At 50.1% G+C, this 21,063-nt stretch overlaps 3 protein-coding genes across 3 annotated transcripts; 2 read left to right on the top strand and 1 right to left on the bottom strand.

Annotated features, from left to right (window-relative positions):
• Positions 1-8,145: 8,145 nt before the first annotated feature.
• Positions 8,146-9,092, top strand: H257_10443 (hypothetical protein; the record flags this gene model as incomplete). The annotated part of the gene is made up of 2 exons (XM_009836997.1): positions 8,146-8,637; positions 8,670-9,092. The coding sequence occupies 2 exons, from the start codon at positions 8,146-8,148 to the stop codon at positions 9,090-9,092; spliced, it is 915 nt and encodes a 304-aa protein (XP_009835299.1).
• A 272-nt stretch (positions 9,093-9,364) lies between these two features.
• On the top strand, positions 9,365-9,559 carry H257_10442 (hypothetical protein; the record flags this gene model as incomplete). The annotated part of the gene is made up of 1 exon (XM_009836996.1): positions 9,365-9,559. One exon carries the CDS (start codon positions 9,365-9,367, stop codon positions 9,557-9,559), a length of 195 nt encoding a protein of 64 aa, XP_009835298.1.
• A 5,040-nt stretch (positions 9,560-14,599) lies between these two features.
• Positions 14,600-17,343, bottom strand: H257_10441 (hypothetical protein). Its single transcript, XM_009836995.1, has 5 exons — positions 16,901-17,343; positions 16,125-16,835; positions 15,696-16,042; positions 15,440-15,639; positions 14,600-15,387 (listed from the first exon to the last, which is right to left on the bottom strand). The coding sequence occupies exons 1-5, from the start codon at positions 17,306-17,308 to the stop codon at positions 14,675-14,677; spliced, it is 2,379 nt and encodes a 792-aa protein (XP_009835297.1). The 5' UTR covers positions 17,309-17,343; the 3' UTR covers positions 14,600-14,674.
• Between the last annotated feature and the right edge of the window lie 3,720 nt (positions 17,344-21,063).

Here is a 21,063-nt window from a genome sequence, read left to right as displayed (position 1 = left end):
TCGAAACCAGATGGATCTCGACCTCCCATGTAGGTGCGGTTTGCCCTCGGTCATTTCCAAGGGCACATGACGCACTTCTGCGGACGCGGCAGAACACTTCCCCCTACACTGAATGGCCAAGGGTCGCCTCTAAGTCGTCGCGTATTTCCTTGACGACGCCGTCGCTGGCATTTTTCACGATCCAGCGGCGCAGGACGACCGCAATGTCTTCATAGAGTTGGAGGACTGGCTCCCGCGAAGCTTCTTCGTCCAGGCCCTTCCACTTGACGCGCACTTCGAATTTTCCGTCGGCGCTATGGCGGGCGCCCAAAAGTTCTTCGACAAAAAACCCTTCATCGCCAAACGCGGCGTAGTCCACCAGGGCATCGGTGACGTCCAATGCGGCATCGCTGGAAAACTTCAGCCGGCTGGCATGGTGGACCGACGTCGTAAACGGCTCCACGAGCTGTTGGACTTCCATCACATAGTCCGAGTCGACCCGCGATACGCGGTACGGACCTTTCCAGTTGAGTGCCAACTTGTTGGGGAACTTGATGATTTTTCCCAACAGCACAAAATCGACCAGCGCAAACTTCGCTAAATGCACGTGCGCTTTCTTCTCGCGGCGGCCTCGCGCCTGCTGCCGCAACTTCTCGCTTCGAGCCGCTACGTCGCGGGGCATATTTTCCATGGCTTGTCGCAGCGCATCCATGTGCTTTTGACGCGCCTTCGAGAGCCAGTCCACCGTGAGTACGTTCTTGGTCCTTGGGTGTACGAACCCAGCTAAAGGCATTGTAGACGGCAAGCCTTGAAACGCCGTCACTGGAGCCACACCGCCGAGACGGTCCGCCGGCTGGTGGTTCAACGCGCTCTGTACCAGGGCCAACACACGGTGCCATTCGTCCGGACGAAGCTTCATTTCGCTGGTCAGGGACTTCAACTTGGGCATTCTGTCGACATGGAGGATGATGTGGCTACTCACAATATTGTGTTTGGCGATGGCCATGAATGCGTCCAGTTCAAGATAGGTAGCTCGATTACTTCTGCAGAGACTTCCTCCGCTCACATACTACACTACAGCACTGCCTCTGGCCAGCGCAACGAGCCATTATGCTGCCACAGATTCATTCTGCAGCCTGAGTTATGGACTTAATTGTTGTGGCCCCTTGGACCCATCCATTTCGAGCACTTCCGGGGCATACATATACTTTACACACATACTACACTACAAAACTAACGTTAGATCAGGTTTGTTGAACGAGCCATTACGCTGCCACATATTCACTCTACAGCCTGAGTTATGGACATAATTGTTGTGGCACCTTGGACCCAAGCACTTCCGGGGCACACACTTCACACATATATTACATTACATAACTAGATCAGGACAGTTGAACGAGCCATTGTGCTGCCACAGAATCACTCTACAACCTGAGTTATGGACATGGATGTTATGGCCCCTTGGAGCCATCCTTTTCGAGCACTTGTTGGGCACACATGCACTTCACACATATACTACATTAAAGAACTACCTCTGGCCAGTTAAATGAGCCATTGCACTGCCTCAGATTCACTCTACAGCCTAAGTTATGGACATGTACGTTCATTCCTATCGTATGCACTTTTATTCTACTGTATCCCTTGCCACCATCCGATTATTGATTACCCCTGACTACGTAGTGTACCCTTGGAGCCATCCTTTTCGAGCACTTGTTGGGCACACATGCACTTCACACATATACTACATTAAAGAACTACCTCTGACCAGTTAAACGAGTCATTGCACTGCCTCAGATTCACTCTACAGCCTAAGTTATGGACATGTACGTTCATTCCTATCGTATGCACTTTTATTCTACTGTATCCCTTGCCACCATCCGATTATTGATTACCCCTGACTACGTAGTGTACGTACCAACGATCAACGATTCAGATGTAATACAATTCCCTTTTTAAGTACCTTGATGCGCAGCCGCATCACTCGAGATTCTACCTCAACACATGAGTTGACAGGTGGCGTCTGTTCTGTGCTTTTCAGCAAAATTTATGTGGCAGGAATGTGAACTCCACCAGACGTTGGCGTCTCCAGTGCACACAGGCCCTGAACTCGATCAGGGGAATGGGAGATCCCTTCGGCGGAAATCACTTTCCCGCACCACGTGGCTTTCTTCAAGAAGAAATTGTACTTCTTCGGGTGCAGCTTGAGGCTGAACTTTACGCAGATGGACAGCACCTTGTCCAACAGCAGCTTGTCCGAGCTGTCTGCGTACCCCAGGAGATCGTCCAACCAACCCAGCACCCCGGCGTACAACAGTTCGCCGAACATTTGGTTCACCACGGACTGGCAATAGGCCACGGCGTCCGTCTGTCCCATGAGGATTACACCGTTTGGTGTAATGAACGAGTACCACATCTGGCAGGATGGGTGCAGTGGTAACTGCCAATTCCCCTTCAGCCAGGCCAACGTGAAAAACACGTTTATGCCGACCAACGTCGCCATCGCAGCGTCCAGGTTCGGCATCAGCCACGGCATGGGGATCATCCATGCGTTGATTTTCTTGGTCACAATCCACGGCGCTGCCGCCCATTTCGCACGGTTGTTGCGGTAGACGAGGCCTGCGGCCTCGAGCTCTTCCACATGCTGTTTCAAATACTCCATGTGGGCGGGCGGGTACCGGCGCAACGCACACTTCACTGGCACCATCCCTCCTTCAGCCCTACTTTCAACGGTTCGACATCCACCGGCAAGTCTTGCCCAAACTCTAGGCGAAAGACATCGGCGTGATCATCCAAAATACGCCGGAGTTCGCCTTCATGCGCAGGGGAGAGGCCAAGCTGGATGGCCTCGGCAATCTTGCCGTCGAGTATGCGCTTTATCTCGCCGTCTTAGTCGGCGGGCTTCTCCATTGCTGGAGTGGAACACGCCACGTCCTCGGCGTACAATGCGTCTTCAGGGTCTTCCTGGAACGCCTCTTGCAGCAGCTTCACATTTGCCGACGTCTGGTCAACATCTCCCGCTTCGGCCATATCCCAGACTCGACGCTGCTTCAACGCGTCGACAAGCATGCCGTCGACTGAAACCCCAGTCGTTCCATAACGGGACGTCCAATGAGAACGTCGATCTCCATCTTCTTTTCTTCGACCCACGCTCGAAGTCCACGCAAGACCAGGGGGCCGATTGACGTCTCCAACGTCACCGTCTTGAACTGCACTTGCCGTGTCACATAGAGAGGCTTGGTTGTCTCTCCATACGCCTTCAACATGAGTCTTGGCTATGACTCAACGTTGAGACTTGCTCCAAGGCGCTCCAGCGCCACGAGGAGGCCTTCCGACACCAACGTCTCATCGGGCCCAGAGTCCAGCAACAATTTAGGAATTGTGAGAACGTCCTCGATCGACGCTTGGCACTCCATGCTGTTCGCAGGCTTCGTGCTCGACACGAAGTTCACCGACCGACGGCGCGCCTGATGGAAGTCGTCCATCAGCTTCTTTACCTCGGCATCTGTAATGCCAGGGTGTTCCTGCACTCGATGTGCCGTCGACTGACACTTCAGGCACTTGGGCTTCGGCCGCTCTGGCGGCTCGTCTCTTTTATCGGCACGCCAAGTAGGAGGCGCGATAGATGCGCCACTGGGCCGCTTTTCTTCGCGGACCGGGCCGAAACGTGGACGAGGCCGCGAGTTTTGCTTTCGCGGCACCTCTGCCGGCGCCTTCGAAGGTCTTTCTTCGTCCATGCCGCCATACAGATGGTAGGTACCCAATGGCGAATTGCCGCAGTCACTTGACGTAGCGAAACACGTCTGCTCTAGCACTTTGTTCCGCTGCAGTTGCAGCTGCTTCGTCACGGCCAGCTGGAGCGGTGCTGGCTTGATCGCTTTGGTGATGATTCCCACCCACCAACTTCCTCTCCTGATGGAGCACCCACTCTTGGCCGTCCGCATCGAGGGTTTTCATCAAGTTGTCGAGCATTCGACTCACTCGACTGTCGGCGTCGAGGATCTTGGTGTCGAACTGTACGGCCACCTGATGGCGCTTCTTCAGCGCGTCCAACTCAACGGGTTCTTCATCGTGGGCCTCCATGAACCAGACCACCCACTCGTCTTCTGTCACATCGCCATGTGACTTCCCAAAGTCAAACATAGCGATGCGTCGCTTTGAAAACAGTTCCATACACCCGCCGACTGGCATCAAAAACGGACGTTGTCCCGTTGATTGCAATCCCATGATTTCCGACGTGTATGGCTGTTATTCTCGCATAAACGCACGATGCTCCGCTTTCGTTGATCCCTTGAAAGAGGGCGGCAACGGTAAAGCCGGTGCGTTCAGCACTTTCACAGGCTCGTCTTCGCCCATGTCCACGTCACCAGGTGCATTCGCACCAGCAGATGATGCGTCAGGCAGCGGCACTTCCGCCGCAGCTCGCGTTGGCACAGCCGATGGCGTCCAACTTGACGTCATCCCCACTCCACCTTGGACACCAAACCCCATCCGATCAACGGGTTGGGGTTGGTTTCTTCGAGGAGAGCCGAAAGGCCCACTGAAACGTCCGCGACCTTCACGCCCTCGTGGCGCCATACGCACTGTGTCGTCGTCGCGCTCCGGCGATCGAGACTTGCGGCTTGACGGCTCCACTTCCGTATCACTCATTGCTTCAGATCTACGTGCTCTAAAGAATCCGACCCCGCACTGTCGACGCTCCGTCGACCAGCACCGCAACAACAACGGTGGTTAGACTCACAATGCAAACTGACTGGTATTAACCTTTATACTAACCAGTCGTCGATGTCAGCCACGCGTCGAAACCAGACGGATCTCGACCTCCCATGTAGGTGCGGTTTGCCCTCGGTCATTTCCAACAGACGCCACAAAAAAGGAGTGCCTTGAGGCAGTCCAACGCAAGAAAGCCCTCAAGGCCAAGCGGAAGAACAAACACGGTGGCATCGTGCTGTCGCCGCTGGCTTTGAAGTGGGCCAGCATTGCGGCGAAGTTGGGAATGGCGCCTCTGCTTAATGGAATGGCCATGAGTTCCGAGGCTACTGAATTGGTCGTCCATACGTTAGACTTGTGTTCAGCAATGTTTGAGGTAAACCAGTGACCCTATAAAATAATTTCTGTGAATTGCTGGTTTTCCGTTGTATTACCAAAAAGATGGTCGTAACATTAGTAATCTTGTTGTCGAAAAAATGTCCAAGTCCAAAAAAAATGCCAACCCCACTGCCTGAACGAGGATAAAAATCATTGTCAATTGTAAAAACAAAATTCGACATTTTTTGGTACGACATGAATTTGCTGGCAAAACACTGAAAAAGAATTTTAGCCTGGGTCGCCACGTCCAAAAATAACTTTTCTTTGGACTTGTGAGACACAAGCACACGTTTTCCCCATTGCCCTGGCCTTGATCCCCGTATGGAGCTGTTTATAACCGCATTGGTGTCCCGGTGGAGCCAGGGCGTAGGACTCGCGTAGTGCTCAGCTTGGGGCGCCCCCTCCTTTGCGGAAGATAACGGCGAACTCATTGCCACTTGTCAGCCAATTCAAAACTGAGCTTCGTTTAAAACTAAGAACCATCCGTTAGGACGTATGGCAAAAACAATCCAACTAATGGCTAACCGTCACATTGTGCCTTGGATCCAAAGAACTGCAGAATTACATTACCTGATGAAATTTAATACAATACTGCTGACATATTATACCCTACCCTAAAATATATATGCAGGCATGCATACAAATACTAGTATAAAAATGTGCTGTGGAAATACAGTAAGCTCACATATATGCTAGTGTGAACCCTTGATAGAGCAGGAGTCACTACCTGTAGAATATACTGGTATGGTCGTAGCCACATTCGACTATGGAGTAGTTAGACGAGCATTGAAAGCTGAGCTAGGGGAAGACACTCGATTGCAGCTACAGTACTATAAGTCGAGCCCATTTGCCTGTTTAGTTTGCCCTTGTGTCAGTTAACGTTATCCTAAAGTTGCACTTGCAAAGTTGCGCTTGCTAAACGTTTCGCAATTCTGGTATACTACGTTGCACTGGTAGTTGCGAAAGAGGTACTCGGGGGCTACAAATACTTCCCACGGTACGGGTAGGTGCGGCGATGATTGTCAAGAAGAATTACGCCTATAGCGTTATAATTATGTGTCGCGCACTAGTTTACCTGGTAGAAATGTTGCATTAAGCTTAGTTTACCTGATAGAAATGTTGCTGACAGCATTCCAACATTATTGATTAAAATTGCCACGTAGGAACAATTGTGCATACTTTGATGGAGAGGTTGCCAATACACACATCTTGCGTAGATAACACATGGAACAACGCGCGGACGAAAATCTAACTAGCGGTAGTATACTTGGTGGAGTGCATAGTGGTTTGAGTCGGTAGTAGCGGGACAGCTTGAAAATTACGGTAGCTATGCATGGTGGACCTCAAAGGCGAGGTAGCTTGGCTACGAAACTTCACGTCATGTAGCGTCAACACCGACTACCAGTAAGCCTACTTGTAGGAAGAAGGTATCCGACGCGCACTACGTAGCTGATGTGAGTTTCTTCGGTAGATAGAAGGTTCCCGACATGCGTTACATAGCTCATGTTAGTTTATTCGGGATGGGGCACTCCTAAAGGGCCAATCCATTCTATTAGATAAATTAATTACTCTGCGTACATCGGATCACACATTACACGCAAAATATTGCCCTTGTTTCGGTCGTCATCAAACTGGTAGCAGCAGGCAACTAATAGCACTATAATTCCTGTCAGTGGTAGCTCGATGAATATATTTCGTTATTGATCCCATCGCTGCAATGAATCCGCTGCTTTCAAACGAGTTTTGTTGACACTAGTTGTTGAACCACCTTTTTATATGCTGTGATTCTGCTTATTTCATGTACTCGCTACTCACAATGAGCACATAACACACATAAACAACTGCCACAACGAACCATCACTAGCGTTAACGGCTTGGAATACTCACAGATCTCTGTAAGTGATCTGCCTCTTCGAGCACGCTGGCGAATCGCCAGAGACCCTAGCATATATTCATTCCTTCGACACAGCCAAGAGACAGCAATGTCCATGCCAAGCTATGCGCGCTAAAGTATCACGCAGGAACACAAATAGCATGTCTTGGACGTTGCTGCCTCGTTGGAAGTTGGCAAGGTTGGCTGCCATGTTTGTGCGACCTTTCCAAATCAGGGTATCGTAGGAATAATATGTTGAAGCTATTGGTATAATGACTACAAGTACACCATAAAAACAAGATGTCAGCACAGCCTTTCGGTGCTTTCATTCACATTGAAGGTTGAGTTTGTCCTACAATTCTACCGGTATCACCACCAGCTTGATGAAGTTGGAGTCAAATCGGAGGCACAAGCTTTAATTTACACTGGTAGTGGTGATAAATGGAAGAACTCGCTGTGTGTGCGGTCGTCATGGTGGCTGCCTGGTCAACCTTCATCCCCAATCATGCTTATCCCTATTGACTAAAAGCCCCAAAAGTTTGAATTTCCCTATTTTATTGTACCATTTTCCGTACTCATAGTGAATCTATCCAAGATATTGTGCAAACAGCGTAAATCCGTGATTTGACACGATAGACGACGTGATTCTTGCAATATTCGTACACGTTATACGACGGGGTTTTTGTGCGTGATGAGGTTCGTTTTGCAGCCGCTGCAATATACATGCCTCCCAAGTGTAGCCGCTGCATATACTTAGCCGCCATGCTACAGTATTCGAGGGCGTACAATGTGTATGCTGCTACTACATAACTTTAGATTCCAACACCATCCTTTCATTCAAACAGGGCGTTCATTCCTCTGTAAATGCCGCAAAGATGCACATGTGAAGAAACCGCGAACAGATTAATTTTGAGCAAGCAATGGATTATTTCCGAGCGAGGCCTCAGAATGGAGCAATTTCGAGTAAAGTTGGGCTATTTCTCACTAGGCACTTTCCGAGCGTGCTTTCTTCATAGGAACATAAACAGTGTTTCTGTCACTTTGTCTGCTTTGGCCTTCTTCGCTGGGTTAACACATCCGGGTAGTATCCGGAGAGTTAAAACCAGTTTGTTAAGTCACTTTTAGTTTTGCCCCCAACCAGGCAAGTGTTCCTCGTGCTCTCGCCCCCTTCCACAAGTGCTACTCTTTCCTCGTCCTCTTGACAGGTTATGAGCCTCAATTCTACATCGGCGCCGTCCTTCGTGGGTACCCCGCTCGATGAGTCGCGGCCTCTGGCCTACGCCACCTGGAAGACGGACTTCTTGCCCCAAGCTACCATCCGCGATATCATGTGGTATTTCACCAAGCCGAACCACGTTCCCTTTGAGATCCGACGTGAGGCGCTCAAGATCAGCAAGGAGTATCTCGAAGTTGACGAGGTTGACAGCCCCGATTTCTACTATATAGACCCCTCCTCGGAGACTGATCGTGCGGCGCGTATGGCAGACATCAAGATGCGCACGTCAGCCATCTTGGCCAAAGCGATGAACCGCGAGTCGCCCAAGGCTCTTTCCGCTCAGCGCTCTTTTGCGCACACCTTTTTGGTGTCCGGTATCTCAACCAACCTCCGGTATCTCTACCACACTACTACGTGTCCCTACGTGCTCTTTGAGCTGCTCACATTTCGTTTCGAGTCGAATGCCATGAACAACAACCCCACCGTGATCTTGCTAGTCACCTACGAAATCTCAAGCTTACCGACGACAGTAGTTTCGACACCCTCGCCGAGGAACTCAACGACCTCGTAAAGCGTTATCCTTCGTCTATGACGCCGCCCACCTTCAATCCTTTAGATGCATCTTCGATCTCGTCGACTACGGCCACTACATTTGGACCTATCACACTCTGTGTGCCATGTCCGTCGCATTTATTGCGGACAAGGACCTCTGGGAAGTCATCAAGAACTATGTTTCGACTGCCCGAGCTGCCGGTGCGCCTATCGTTGTTGACGATGTTTGGTCTGCCCTCCGCACTGTCCTCGACAATCGTGCCCAACGTGCTTCTGCTCTGGGTCACCTCGGCTCTGCCGTCACTACCCCAGCTCGCACTCCGTACGCGGCCATTACGCATGCCGTTGCGACCCCACACCGCCGCCCCAGGCATTCAGCCAGCCTGATAGTTCGTTCCATGTGCTGAATGCATTTACCATTCCGACTTATGTCCACCCGGACTATGTCCACAACCCTGGCATATGCTGCTTCTACGGTGGCGTTGCTAATCATACGTTGCCTGCGTGCACGACCCTCAACTCGGACTATGCCCGCAACACCGTGCGTGCTGGCTTTGACCGCACAGTCTTTGTCAAACACGGCCCCGCCTCCGCCAAGAAGCGCAAACGCGACATCGACGCTTCGTTGCGCCCAATCCGCCGCCGACGTGACGACCGCGATGATCGCAGAGGGCCTAGTGGCCAGGGTGGTTTCAGTGGGCATAGTGGCCCAGGACGTTATGATCGTGACCGTTGTGGTTGCGATGGCAGTGACCATGGTGGCTATGGTCGTGATGACCGATGCTGTGGTGGCTCTGGTGGCCGCGACCGCAGCCGTGATTGTCCTGGTCGAGATGACGTGGCTCAGGTCATGATGACCGTAAGCTGGTAGTGTTGCTTATGATGTCGTCAACAGTGACCTTGGATACAGTCGTCGTCCGGCTGCTGCCAACTACACCATCATAACATCCTCCTTCAACCGTGTCCTCGAAAAGCCGCATACCTTCCGTACTACCCAAAGATTTTACAAGGGCTCTGCCCCACTCTTTGATGTGTTTGCATCGCCGGCGCACCCTTCACTAAGTGTCGTTCATCTCTCCTAAGCCTCCTTTGGCTCTGCCACATGTGCCAGTTAATGTCGAGTCAGACTCGTTGCCAGCCAACTACGGGTGCCCCGCTGATGCATGAGATTCGACTTCACTGTGAAGGCCCATCCAACGAGGTTCTCGTCACCGATCGCCTACCACTCTACCCACCGTGACCTTTATTTCACATCCCAGCCAACCAAACCAAAGTAGACTGCGAGTGACCGAGAAAGCACTGGGGGAGAACACTTTCACTGTTCTCCCCCAGTGCTTTCTCGGTCACTCGCAGTGATGTTCTCACCGCGGCGTCGACAACGCCGATCAAAGTTGTTCTGCAATTCCTACCCCGATGTGTGGACGGTATCCGTCTCCATCCACCCTTCCAAGTCATCAAGGGCAATGGCTTTTTGCCCTACACCGCTTCTGCGAGCATGATGCCGGTAACCCTCCTCTACCGAAGGCGGTGTGACCTATGGCCCTACCAACTTCCCCGCTCTGCGTGAACATTGGATCGTTGATTCCGGGGCATCCACCTCGTGCACCCCCAACCGAGATTATTTCTCGCGCTACGTTCCATGTGCGCTGTCTTTGACAGTCGGGAACGTTCTGTCGGCGGGTGGCTCTGCCTACTTCGTAGTCTTTATTGACGATTACTCCCGCTTTATGTGGGCCTATCCAATGCGTTATCGCAAAGATATCTGTGAGACGTATGAATTATTTCGTAAGGATGCACCACACGGACATTGGCACTTTCCAAAGTGACAACGCCAAAGAATTCGAGATGCTCGGCCGCCTCATCCGGCCAAAGACAACACACGGGTGGCGTTTTCCAACGCCTACTTGCCTCAGCAAAACAACGTCGCTGAATGCCAAATCGGCATAGTTGTTCAGAAGATGCGAGCTATGCTCATCGAAGGGGCTCTGCCCAAGTTCCTATGGGATCTTGCTCTCCATTATGCCTCATGGCTTATTAATATCTCTCCATCGTCCTCGAACAAGGGTGCTGCCTCACCTTACCACGTTGTATTCAACCGTCACCGCTCGTTGGGTCACATCAAAACCTTTGTGGTTGCGCAGCGTTTGTGCACGTTCAACGTGCCGCGCAAATTTCCAAGCTCGATCCGCGAGCCGTCAAGACAATGTTCGTGGGTCTCCCACACAACCGCAAGAGTTATATACCCTTTTGAACTTGCATTCGCATGCACTCATCTACTCTCGTGACGTTACCTTCTGGGAGTCCGAATTTCCCGCGGTAACTCTGTTGAAGCAGCCGCTGCGTATCGCAGACGGCTTGCTTCAGATCCTACTTTCGTTCCATCCTTGGAACCCAATGCCCCATTGCCCTCACTACACTCACTTATTGAGAACCGGCCAAGTGCCTTCATTTACGACAAGCCCCTGGCTCCATCACTACCCTCCCTCTCAGCACAACCCACGTCGTCTCGACCCATCATGGCACTCACTGTGGCTCTACCTGACGTTCTTTTCGACGTGTTCTCTACCTTTCCGTTGACAAGCCCGGTCTATGACCCAACTGTCATTCATCTACGCTGACTTTATGGTCGTATTCCATCTGCCTTTTCGGCCCACCTTTCATCACTGGTCTCTTCGACCCGCCCATCAATACCACCCACGTCCCTCGACTTTATTAGTCATTCATGAACTAGTCTTCTCATGGACACAACTCCTCTGGAGTCCCTCGCCGCCTACAGCAACGAACCGCATTATGCACTTACAGCTTTGCCGTCGCCTTCTTCACAACCAGTGAACTCTATTCTACCCTCAGCCCCTATGGGACCATTGTTTATCTATGCTCTACTCGCCGACCGCACCGACAATATCGATCCCAAAGACTGGCGTGATGCCATGTCGCGCCCTGACCATGACCAATGGCTTGTAGCTGCCAAATCCGAGTACGAGTCTTTACTTATGTGCTGGTCAAACCTCGTCATGACGAAACGGTTCTACCGTGTCGCTGTGTCTTTCGACTCAAAGCCGATGGCACATACAAGGCCCGACTTGTCGTCAAAGGGTTCATGGAACAAAAAGGCATCGACTACACGGACATTTTTGCTCCTGTTGTACAACTCGAAGTTCTTCGCTTCCTCTTTGCCTTAGTGGCCATCCATTACTTGGAATGCGGGCAAATGGACGTCAAAACCGTCTTTCTCAATGACAAAATTGACTGCTTTATTCTCATGGAACAGCCTCCTGGCTCCCTCATCGACCCCATGTCTCGACGTGACTATGTCTGTCTCCTCCAAAAGAGTCTTTATGGCCTCAAACAAGCTCCACACTTCTGGTATTGGACTTTCGTCACCTTTATGGTTTCCCTGGCCTTTGCCCGCCTACACAAAGACCGCTGCGTCTTTCTTAAAGCCAGCGATGATGGTTTTACCATTGTCAGTATCTGCGTCGACGATATTTTGATCATCACTCCGAACAAGGCTCTTGCCTCAGATCTCAAAGAGTCGCTCTAGAAGCGCTTTAACATGAAGGACTTGAGTCCAGTTCGAGATATTAATCATTCCGATCGAACTCTGTTCATCCACCAATCTCGTTACTGTTCTACATACTTTATCGCTTCGACATGTCTCCGTCAAAGCCCGTCGCCACTCCTTTTGAGTGCACTACCCCCTATCCAAGGCTCAGTGTGCTAGTTCACCTGAGGACATTGCTTTTATGCAAACAAAGCCGTATCGGTCAATCGTCGGCAGTATTATGTACTTAGCCATGGGCTCTCGCCCTGACTTGACTTATGCCCTTCAACAACTTTCGCAGTTTCTGCACAACCCGGGCCTTACCCATTGGCATGCTGCCCAGCGCGTTCTACGCTACCTCCGAGGCACCTCACTTCATGCACTTATGCTCGGTGGACGAGACTATGTCTCCAAGCCACTTCTGTCAGCGGACGCCAACTACGCTATGTGTCCCGACACTCGACGCTGTGTCGGTGGATTTCTGATCCTGTTCTTTAACAACGTCATCTCTTGGTTGTCCAAGAAGCACTGTGACTCTGTCCACCACCGAGGTCGAGTTTGTGGCTCTTGCCCTTTGCATTCAAGGATGTTTATACTTTTGGCAACTCGCTGCCGAACTACATCACACTAGTGATCAACCACACTAGGGATCAACCAATTTCAGTTCACGAGGACAACGAATCCGCCATTAGCATCGCCCAAAATGCTGAGCATCATGGGCGCTTCAGGAACATTGATGTGCGTTTCATATCTATTCGGGATCTCGTTGAAAACAAGGAGTTTATTTTCCATTATTGTTCCATCAAAGAACAACTTGCGGACCTTTTTACAAAGGCCCACCCGGAAATTGCGTTTCGCAGGTTCTACAACGCTTTGGAACTCCTGCCTTATAGCACCAACTTATTTCCTCTACCTTTGTCACTTCTGCCTTATGAACCCTACCGGATATTATGCCTCATAGCTTCTACAGTATCTGAACCTCGTTTTCTACACGTTGCATTTATATACAGTATATGCCTCGGCAATATTAGCAACCACATTTATTCATGCCTTCATTTTTGCCCCTCGATCTTGTTCGAGCTTGCTCACTTCTATGTCTGCTCGTGCCGCTTGAAGTGGGCGGTCTCGTCTGACCAACGGCGTCGCTCAAGGATGGGCCGTACGAGTGGCGTCATGGTTTGAGTGAGTTTCTTCAAGGTGACCCCACGCCACCACCTCCTACTTGCTATTCACGGGTATTTACCCTGCTCTGTAAGCACCTTTATGGTCTTTACCTGCTCTTTGAGCCACAATGCTTTTGCTTTCGTTGCCTTATGCACTTTGTGGAATTTACCCTTGCATATACTGTATGCATTCTTGGGCTTTTGCCTCGCTTTATGTGTACCCTTGCACTTAATATGTGCGTTCTCAACAACTTCTTGTTTGCCCTACACTACCTTCTCCGCCAGTGTTCTCAGGGTGGCTTGTGTATTAGTTACCTTTTGGCACTTTTGGTCTCTGCTTTTTATTTGCCAAGTCCCTTTTTTGCATTTGGCACTCCTCTTCCATGTGAGAACCTTCGTGTCGAAGGCCCCGCGCAGTCTTTGCCGAGTGGTGTGGCTGTCAAAAGGGACACTTCGGCCTGTCTGCTTTGGCCTTCTTCGCCGGGTTCAGAAATCCGGATATTATCCGGATATCTACCCAGTAAATATCCGGATAGTTTAAGCCAGTTTCCTAAGTCACTTATACAGCTGTACTAGTAGTACCTAGTTTTGCCTTGACCACGCAAGTGTTCCTCGTGCTCTCGCCACCTGTGAAGTGCTAATCTAATCTTTCCTCGTCCTCTTGACATTTTCCTTGCGATACTTAGGCACTTTCCGAGCGTACTTTCTTCATAAGAACATAAACAATGTGTTTTCCTTGCGATAAATTTCGAGAAAAATTCGACATATCATGGTGAATATACCTTATGCAGTAACCTCTCGCACACGGCACTAACGTTACTACGGTAGTAGGGGTTAGGCTCATTGGCGGGGTTAGCGATAGCTAGACACCGGCGATGTGCATAACCCAGGAGAATGAGCATTAAATGTATCCATCGAGATTTAGGATTAATGGGTTACAGGGCTATGGGTATCGGGGTTCCGAGGTACTAGTACAGGGCTACGGGTGTCCGCTTGGTAGAAAAGTTAGAAACATACGGATTATAGTAATGCTCGAAAATTCTTCAAACTGATTTGGTATTCCCTACTAAGTACGCTCGGAAAGTCTCCCTACCGGTAACGTTGCTCCATCTGAGGCCGCGCTCGGAAATAATCCATCGCTTGCTAGCTCGAAAATAATGAGCATCCTTCAGCTGATAACCTGGCTTCCTACGTCAACTATGCACTTACTGTATTTATACCTACAACTACCACTAGCGTTACCCTTTCGAGCTTGCTATTAATTAGGCCATTGTCGATGCTTGACCTCCAGTGGCAGACTGGTGCGCGGGGCCATAGTATCTACGAATTCCGGCTACGACAGGGGACGCCATCACATCGTCATCATCTTCGTCGCCGTCGCCGCCACTTCGTCGGGGCTTGGACGTTGTTGGAGGAGGCGACAATGCCGTCGCGCCACCAGCATTGGCCTCGGCGATAGTCGTCACTCGGTGCAGCCATCGCCGCCGGCGAATTTGCGAGTACGTGACGGCAGCTCCACTCAGGACTAAGAGCAAGATTGGGTACACGGACGACGGTCCGTACGAAGCCTCGGTGTCGATGTTGATAAACTTTGTGCATCTTGGCCCGCCAAATCCCTGGACGCATTCGCAGCGGCGGTTGTGGCACCGTCCTGTGGGCGGGACGACGATGTTGTCGGTAGTACAGTCGTCGTCGCTGTGGCACGACGCCCGGCCGGCTACTCGGATCATGGGGTTGTTGGCATTTGTGTACCATTCAATGTGGCCGTCGATCCATTCCTTGGTCGGATGCGATGGCGGATCGCATCCAACATGCATCGACCGCGTGTCCTGGTACACTCGGATGTAGTCAATCTCCATATACATGGGGAACGAGTCGCAAATGTTGTTGGACTTGTTGTAGTCCCACGAGTTGTGGGGGGGATGCGTGGCGTTGCCGCGGCACGGCCCAACGTCAATATTGGGCGGGGTCGTCCCTGGTCATGCCACGTCATACTATGAAGACTTGTATGGACGACGACGACGTACCCCACGCTTTGGCCAGCGCCACGTTGAAGATGATGTACATGGGCTCTTCGATCATGACCTTGACGGGGTTTTTCGATGCAGTCGAGCCCTCGGGGCGCTGCGGCGGCGACGTCAGCACCGTCGCGGGGATTTCAAACAGAGGTGACCCGTCCAGACTCCACCGAATGTACCCGTCGTTTGTGGTCTTGTTGCCCACAACCCTACATGCATGACGTGACCCTTGATCACGTCATCAAAACACATGATCACGTCATACCATTCCACTTGATACTTGTAAAATGTCGTGTATGCTTCGTGGCCAATGTCCCAATTCGCCGAAATCGCGTCCATCTGGTACTCAAACTTGGGCATTTGGTTGGTATCGGCCACGCCATCTCGACGGGGGGCTTCGCATTTCGGGTTCTTCGCATCGGGGTCACATAAATACGCGCCAATGTACCCGTTCGAGACGGGGAAGCAAGTGCCGTTGCTGTTGATGCCCCAGTGGCCTGGCCCTTTGCCGTCGATTAGCCCCAAGTCAGCATGCGCGTCCCGAGAGGCACTCATTTGTTCCTTGTCAAACACGTTCTTGTAGAGGTTGCCAATCTTGACAAAGTTGTACACCTAGCCCACCCCCCCATAATACCAAATGTCATTAGCCACCACACAAGACGATACATCGTACGTTTCGATACCATCATCATACCTGGTCGTAGTTTTGCTTTTCTTCATCCAACGGGCGGCATCTGTTGTTGGCGGCATACTTAAGCCCTTGGTACCAGCTCTTGTGCCCCCGCGATGCAAACGCAGAGGTTGGGATGTCTGCGATGTTGGCCCCAGGGGTTTTGCAACCTTTGCCGTACACGCAATACTTGTTGAGTCCCCATGGTTCTTCGTCGGGCAGTCCAACTGGTATGCGGCGGTAGTTGTCTGGCATGCCCGGGGCGAGTTGAATCGACGACGAGATGGCCGCCCCGCCACCTTCGAGGATATCGATCTCGGGGGCGCCGCGGCCTTGGTTTGGGTTCAAGCCAAAGCCAGGGGTGGCGTTGCACGCAGAAATCACTTGGTGGGGCGCCAGGTCGAGCAGGTCGGGGTCGCACGCATCGTACGACCACGGCCACATGCGCGTGGTGGAGGCAGCAAAGAGCGCGCGCCCCAAGTTCCCCAGAAGCCAAATACCCGGCCAGGTCGGGTAGTACCCGCCGTCGATAATGCGATCCTGCGGGGTGACCACGCGCTTGACCTTGGTGGCTGGGTCCGTGTATTCGCCGACGGCGTTTGGGTTCATGGTCACGCTCTTGTGTTCGGCGTCTGGGATGTTATTGACGGCCCCAGGCAGCTTGGCCGAGACCTCGATGAACCCGCCTTGCATGCAGAACTTGTTCCATGACTGCATCATCCCTGCCTTGTAGTGCTAGAATTTCAAGACGAGTGAGATGGGCTGGCATTGTAGTTGTACAAGATATACAACTTGCTCACCATCGTGCGCGTTTCAAAGCCAGGCTCTTCGAGCCACTGGTTGAAGTACGTGACCACCGTCGGCCCTTCTTCGGCTTTGTTGATGAGTTTGCCGTTCTTGGTGTATACGTTGGACGAATTGTAAATTTCCAACGCGGCGTTCACACCGTCGGGGATGTCGAGCGCTGTCCACAGGTGATCGTCGCCTGGTCGAAACGACCGGCCGTCAAGTTGAAACTCGTCGCTCATGACCAAGTCCCACGTTTCACCGCGGGACGTGCGCACTTGTCGAGCAGACATGGGCGTGTCCACGTCGACCCACACACCGATGTGAGACTTCGTCTGGAAGTTGTCGTAGTCATTGTCGATGCTATAGGTTCGATGGACCAGCGCCGCCAGACCGACAACGTAGCGGCAGCGTTGCGTCATGTTGGCGTGGAAGGCGAATTGTCCCACGACATGCCCCGAACAAATATCCCATCAGTGGAGGTCAATTTATCCGGATTTCGTTTTGAGTGACTGGCATGTTGCAAATTCGATGGAATTTTGTGAATTGCTGGAAGTAATTGGCCAAACATTGGGCTTTTGGTGAATGTTACAAGCATATCACCTTGACGACGTTTCGATTTATCCGGATTGTACTGGCCACCACTGGCAAGACCAACCCTTTCGTCACTTGTGTCACTCGGGTTTCGAACCGTGCGACAACTCTCCACAGTAATGAGGCGGGCGTGCTGAAAGCAATCTCAAAAGCCACCTTCTTGTTGATTTAAAGTTCTTTTACACCGTGCAAGCGACCATATATGCTGTAATGTTTGTTATCTATAAGGGCTGTGTGGTGGTCAATTGGGCAGCTACAGTAAGATGGGCAAAACATCAACCAATGGTTGTGAGGTATTCTGGGCTTTTGATTGGCTATTCGAATTTTCATTCAGCGAATCCAATGTCGCCAAAACAAGACGACTCGTTTTGATTCGTTCAAGGTCCACCAATCCGATGTAAGGAAAGCGATCTTTCAATTTGTTGTCGGCTTCGCAAGATGCTTTACTGTTAGTTGCAAACACAGTACAATTGCAAACGCAACACAGCACACAGTTTTACTGTTGAACTTCACTTGCTCCAGGAAACGTGATGTAAGTACCCCCTGCCATAGCAACAAAGCATACATCACGCAACCTTAGTAGACCCACCATCTGGTCAAACAGTAGAGGATAAATTAAATGTTTCGACCGCAATTGAAACATATACTTCGAAGTGCTTCGAAGTAAAGTCTTTGTAAGTTACTCCAGTAAGAATACAAGTTGTCACAGGATACTGGTACATACTACATATTGAAAAGGTTACGTGAACTTCAACCTGCGTTAATTTCAAGTTGCATACAAATCTTAGGATAAAGCAAATATCGATGATTTGGTTGTATACATTGTTACCCGTAAGGTATTTTTCGGTGAAGAACAAGGAGTGCATGGTCTCACACCAACAAGCTTGCCAACCCACGAGGGGAATATCTTGGTATCCTTAAGGCCTCTTCCAAGCGATTTTTCAAGGTGAACGGAGCCATTCAGAATCGTGTCCGTCATACTTCAAAATTCATTTTTTCCAGCCAGTGTTATGTGTACTCGGAGTAATTCACTAAAATTGTTGCATACGTAACGTTAGGACTACCTACAGCTAACGTAAATGGCAAATTATGGTGCACTTGAAAGAACGTGGTACGTGGTGCGCTTGAAAGAACGTGCGTGGTACGTGGTCAAAGTAGTTTAGAATTACCTTATCTAGTACATCTGATATGTGGATGTGGTTTTCGAATTACCTTATCTCGTACAACTGATATGTGGAGTGGAGACTGATGAGGAATCTTAATTCCTCAATTAGAACAAGTGAAATAGTCGACCAAACGTACCTTTTCAAGGGCCTGGCCCTCTCCCCGGGACTTCGTCCTATCCCGAAGTGACCACGTGTGGTGCTTTGTCCCCGGAGTTTGTCAATAGCAAAGTGGGAAGGAGTGTGGTACACCAACATTCATTGGTACGGAAATTATTTTATCGAGCATTATAGTGATTTTGCTACGTGATATTTCCTGAAAAGTTTCACGATGAAGCCTTTTGATCTGATTGTATTGGGAATTTCTTGATGAACATATTCTGTCAGAATTTCTGACTGGGAATACCTTTTCACACACAGTAGCCAATCAAAACACTTGAACATGCTAAATGACCAATTTCGCTTCATGGATGAATGGCATGGTCGGCACCAAACGTAGATGAGCGGTAGGTAGGATGCACTAGTAGATGAGCAAGGATATCGTAGGCGAGCAGTGGTATAGAGCCGAACGTAAACCAGCCAACAGATACATCCTACCCCCCAGTGTTCACCGACCACCTTAATTCGGTCATGTTTGAACTTCGGCGCGATGCACACTACAGCATATAGGGATGGTGCAAGGTCACAAACTGTACACATTGCACCTACTGCACTGGGTTGTTGATATGCCTAAAGATTGGGAGCCGTGCCCTACCGGTAGGTGCTCCAGAAGAGCCGCAACAACGCACACAGCGGCAGTTCTTCTTAACATGTAAATTTGAATTTTTCCTATAGCAAAAGCACCTTCCCAACATGATATTCCCCGAAGGATTTTCAGGGAAATTGTATTGGAAAATTCGTGTGGATTCTTGGTGCAAAATCACTCTATTTATACATCTGTAGGTTGGAGACTTTTTTCTTTAATGCACCTTACTAGGTGAGCCCGTTGCTTTTCCGCCAGTGTTAATTGTCGGTTGGAGCAAGATATGTAGTTGTCGTTGCTACTTATTGTCGACGTAGTTAAGCCTGGCATAATTTTCAGACAATTTCTATTTTTATTATGCGTTTTCAAAACTCTCCTATCTACAGTACAAAGGGGTCCGGTATATTGCGAGAAGATGAGAATCAGCCCTTTTGCGGTCTCAGAGTCAATTCCGAAAACTGCTGCGCGAAGCCGAAAGGTTAAGCATTCTTCTGATTATTTAATCGTATTTTCATTATCATATGTCAAATTTCACTTGGAATTTACGTAGTATTCACAAGGAAAACGCTTGTTTATGTTTCTATCACGCACACTCAGAAGTCAGTAGCCCAACTTTGCTCATTCTGCGGCCTCGCTTGGACATAATCCATCGTTTGCTCGAAAATAATCTTAATCTTAGATATTCCATCTGCGGCTCGTAGTATTATTGTGTTTATTCTAAACTGGAGCGACATGGAGAATGAATCGACACAACCAAATGTACCGAAGAATCGGCAGAAGCATTTAGCCAATCAGATTGCAGGAAGCCATCACCAACATCGAATTAGTGTGTGCCAGAAAATAGTGTGATTCCAATTACTACTGTACAGTACAAGACAACTTTTGACATACAAACTTCAGTACAAAGAATCGATCGATGGATTTCACGGATCAGCACAAAAGTCCAAATTTTGGGTACAAGGACAAAAACTACCTGCGCACCGCTACGCTATATTGGCGGTCCATGTTAACCTATAGGTCTAGAGGTGGTCGCAATGTTCGTCCCTATGATCAACGTCACAGTCCACGTTCGTACATTGTACCGCGCATACAATTTACGAACGAAACACCGAAACCCCTTAAACCTACTTTTTACTTGGAATGCACAAATGCCCCAATCACGACCAAGCATGACGATTTGTCGTGCTTGGAAGAATAATTCCCTGAGAGCAGCAGTTCCATTGTTTCTTACGTGACCACTTACTTCCTCCAAACGTACCAGTGGCCTTGTACCGGTCTGATTTACTTCCAACAAGTTGCCACGTGCGACCTTGTTTTCTCTATGTTTGCCGATGCTCCACGTAGCAGCATGTAATGCGAAAGCACGCGACTTTCTAGTCATCGAAGGCTCGTATTACTTACTCCCTTGAGCTATACTTTCGAAGTAAATGTTAACTATTCGGTCTATGATGGAATGCGACGGGTCGCGGTTGATGTAAATGCACTCATTATCACTGTTACTGCCCCTCGTCGTGTGACGGAGCTGGAGCATGGACTTGTACTACTATACCACATCGTGGTATTACCATCGCAAAGGTATATTATTCGACGGGCCGACTACCTTCGAATTTGACCGTCCTGCCTTTTATTCTACAGGACCTTTCCCCAAAGGTCGTCAGCTTTAGCTAGCTTTTAGATA

This window comes from Aphanomyces astaci (assembly GCF_000520075.1).
Source record: "Aphanomyces astaci strain APO3 unplaced genomic scaffold supercont1.28, whole genome shotgun sequence".
Taxonomy (NCBI): Eukaryota; Oomycota; class Saprolegniomycetes; order Saprolegniales; family Verrucalvaceae; genus Aphanomyces; species Aphanomyces astaci.
Note: the sequence above shows the minus strand (reverse complement) of the source record. Positions and strands in the feature narration are given on the sequence as shown.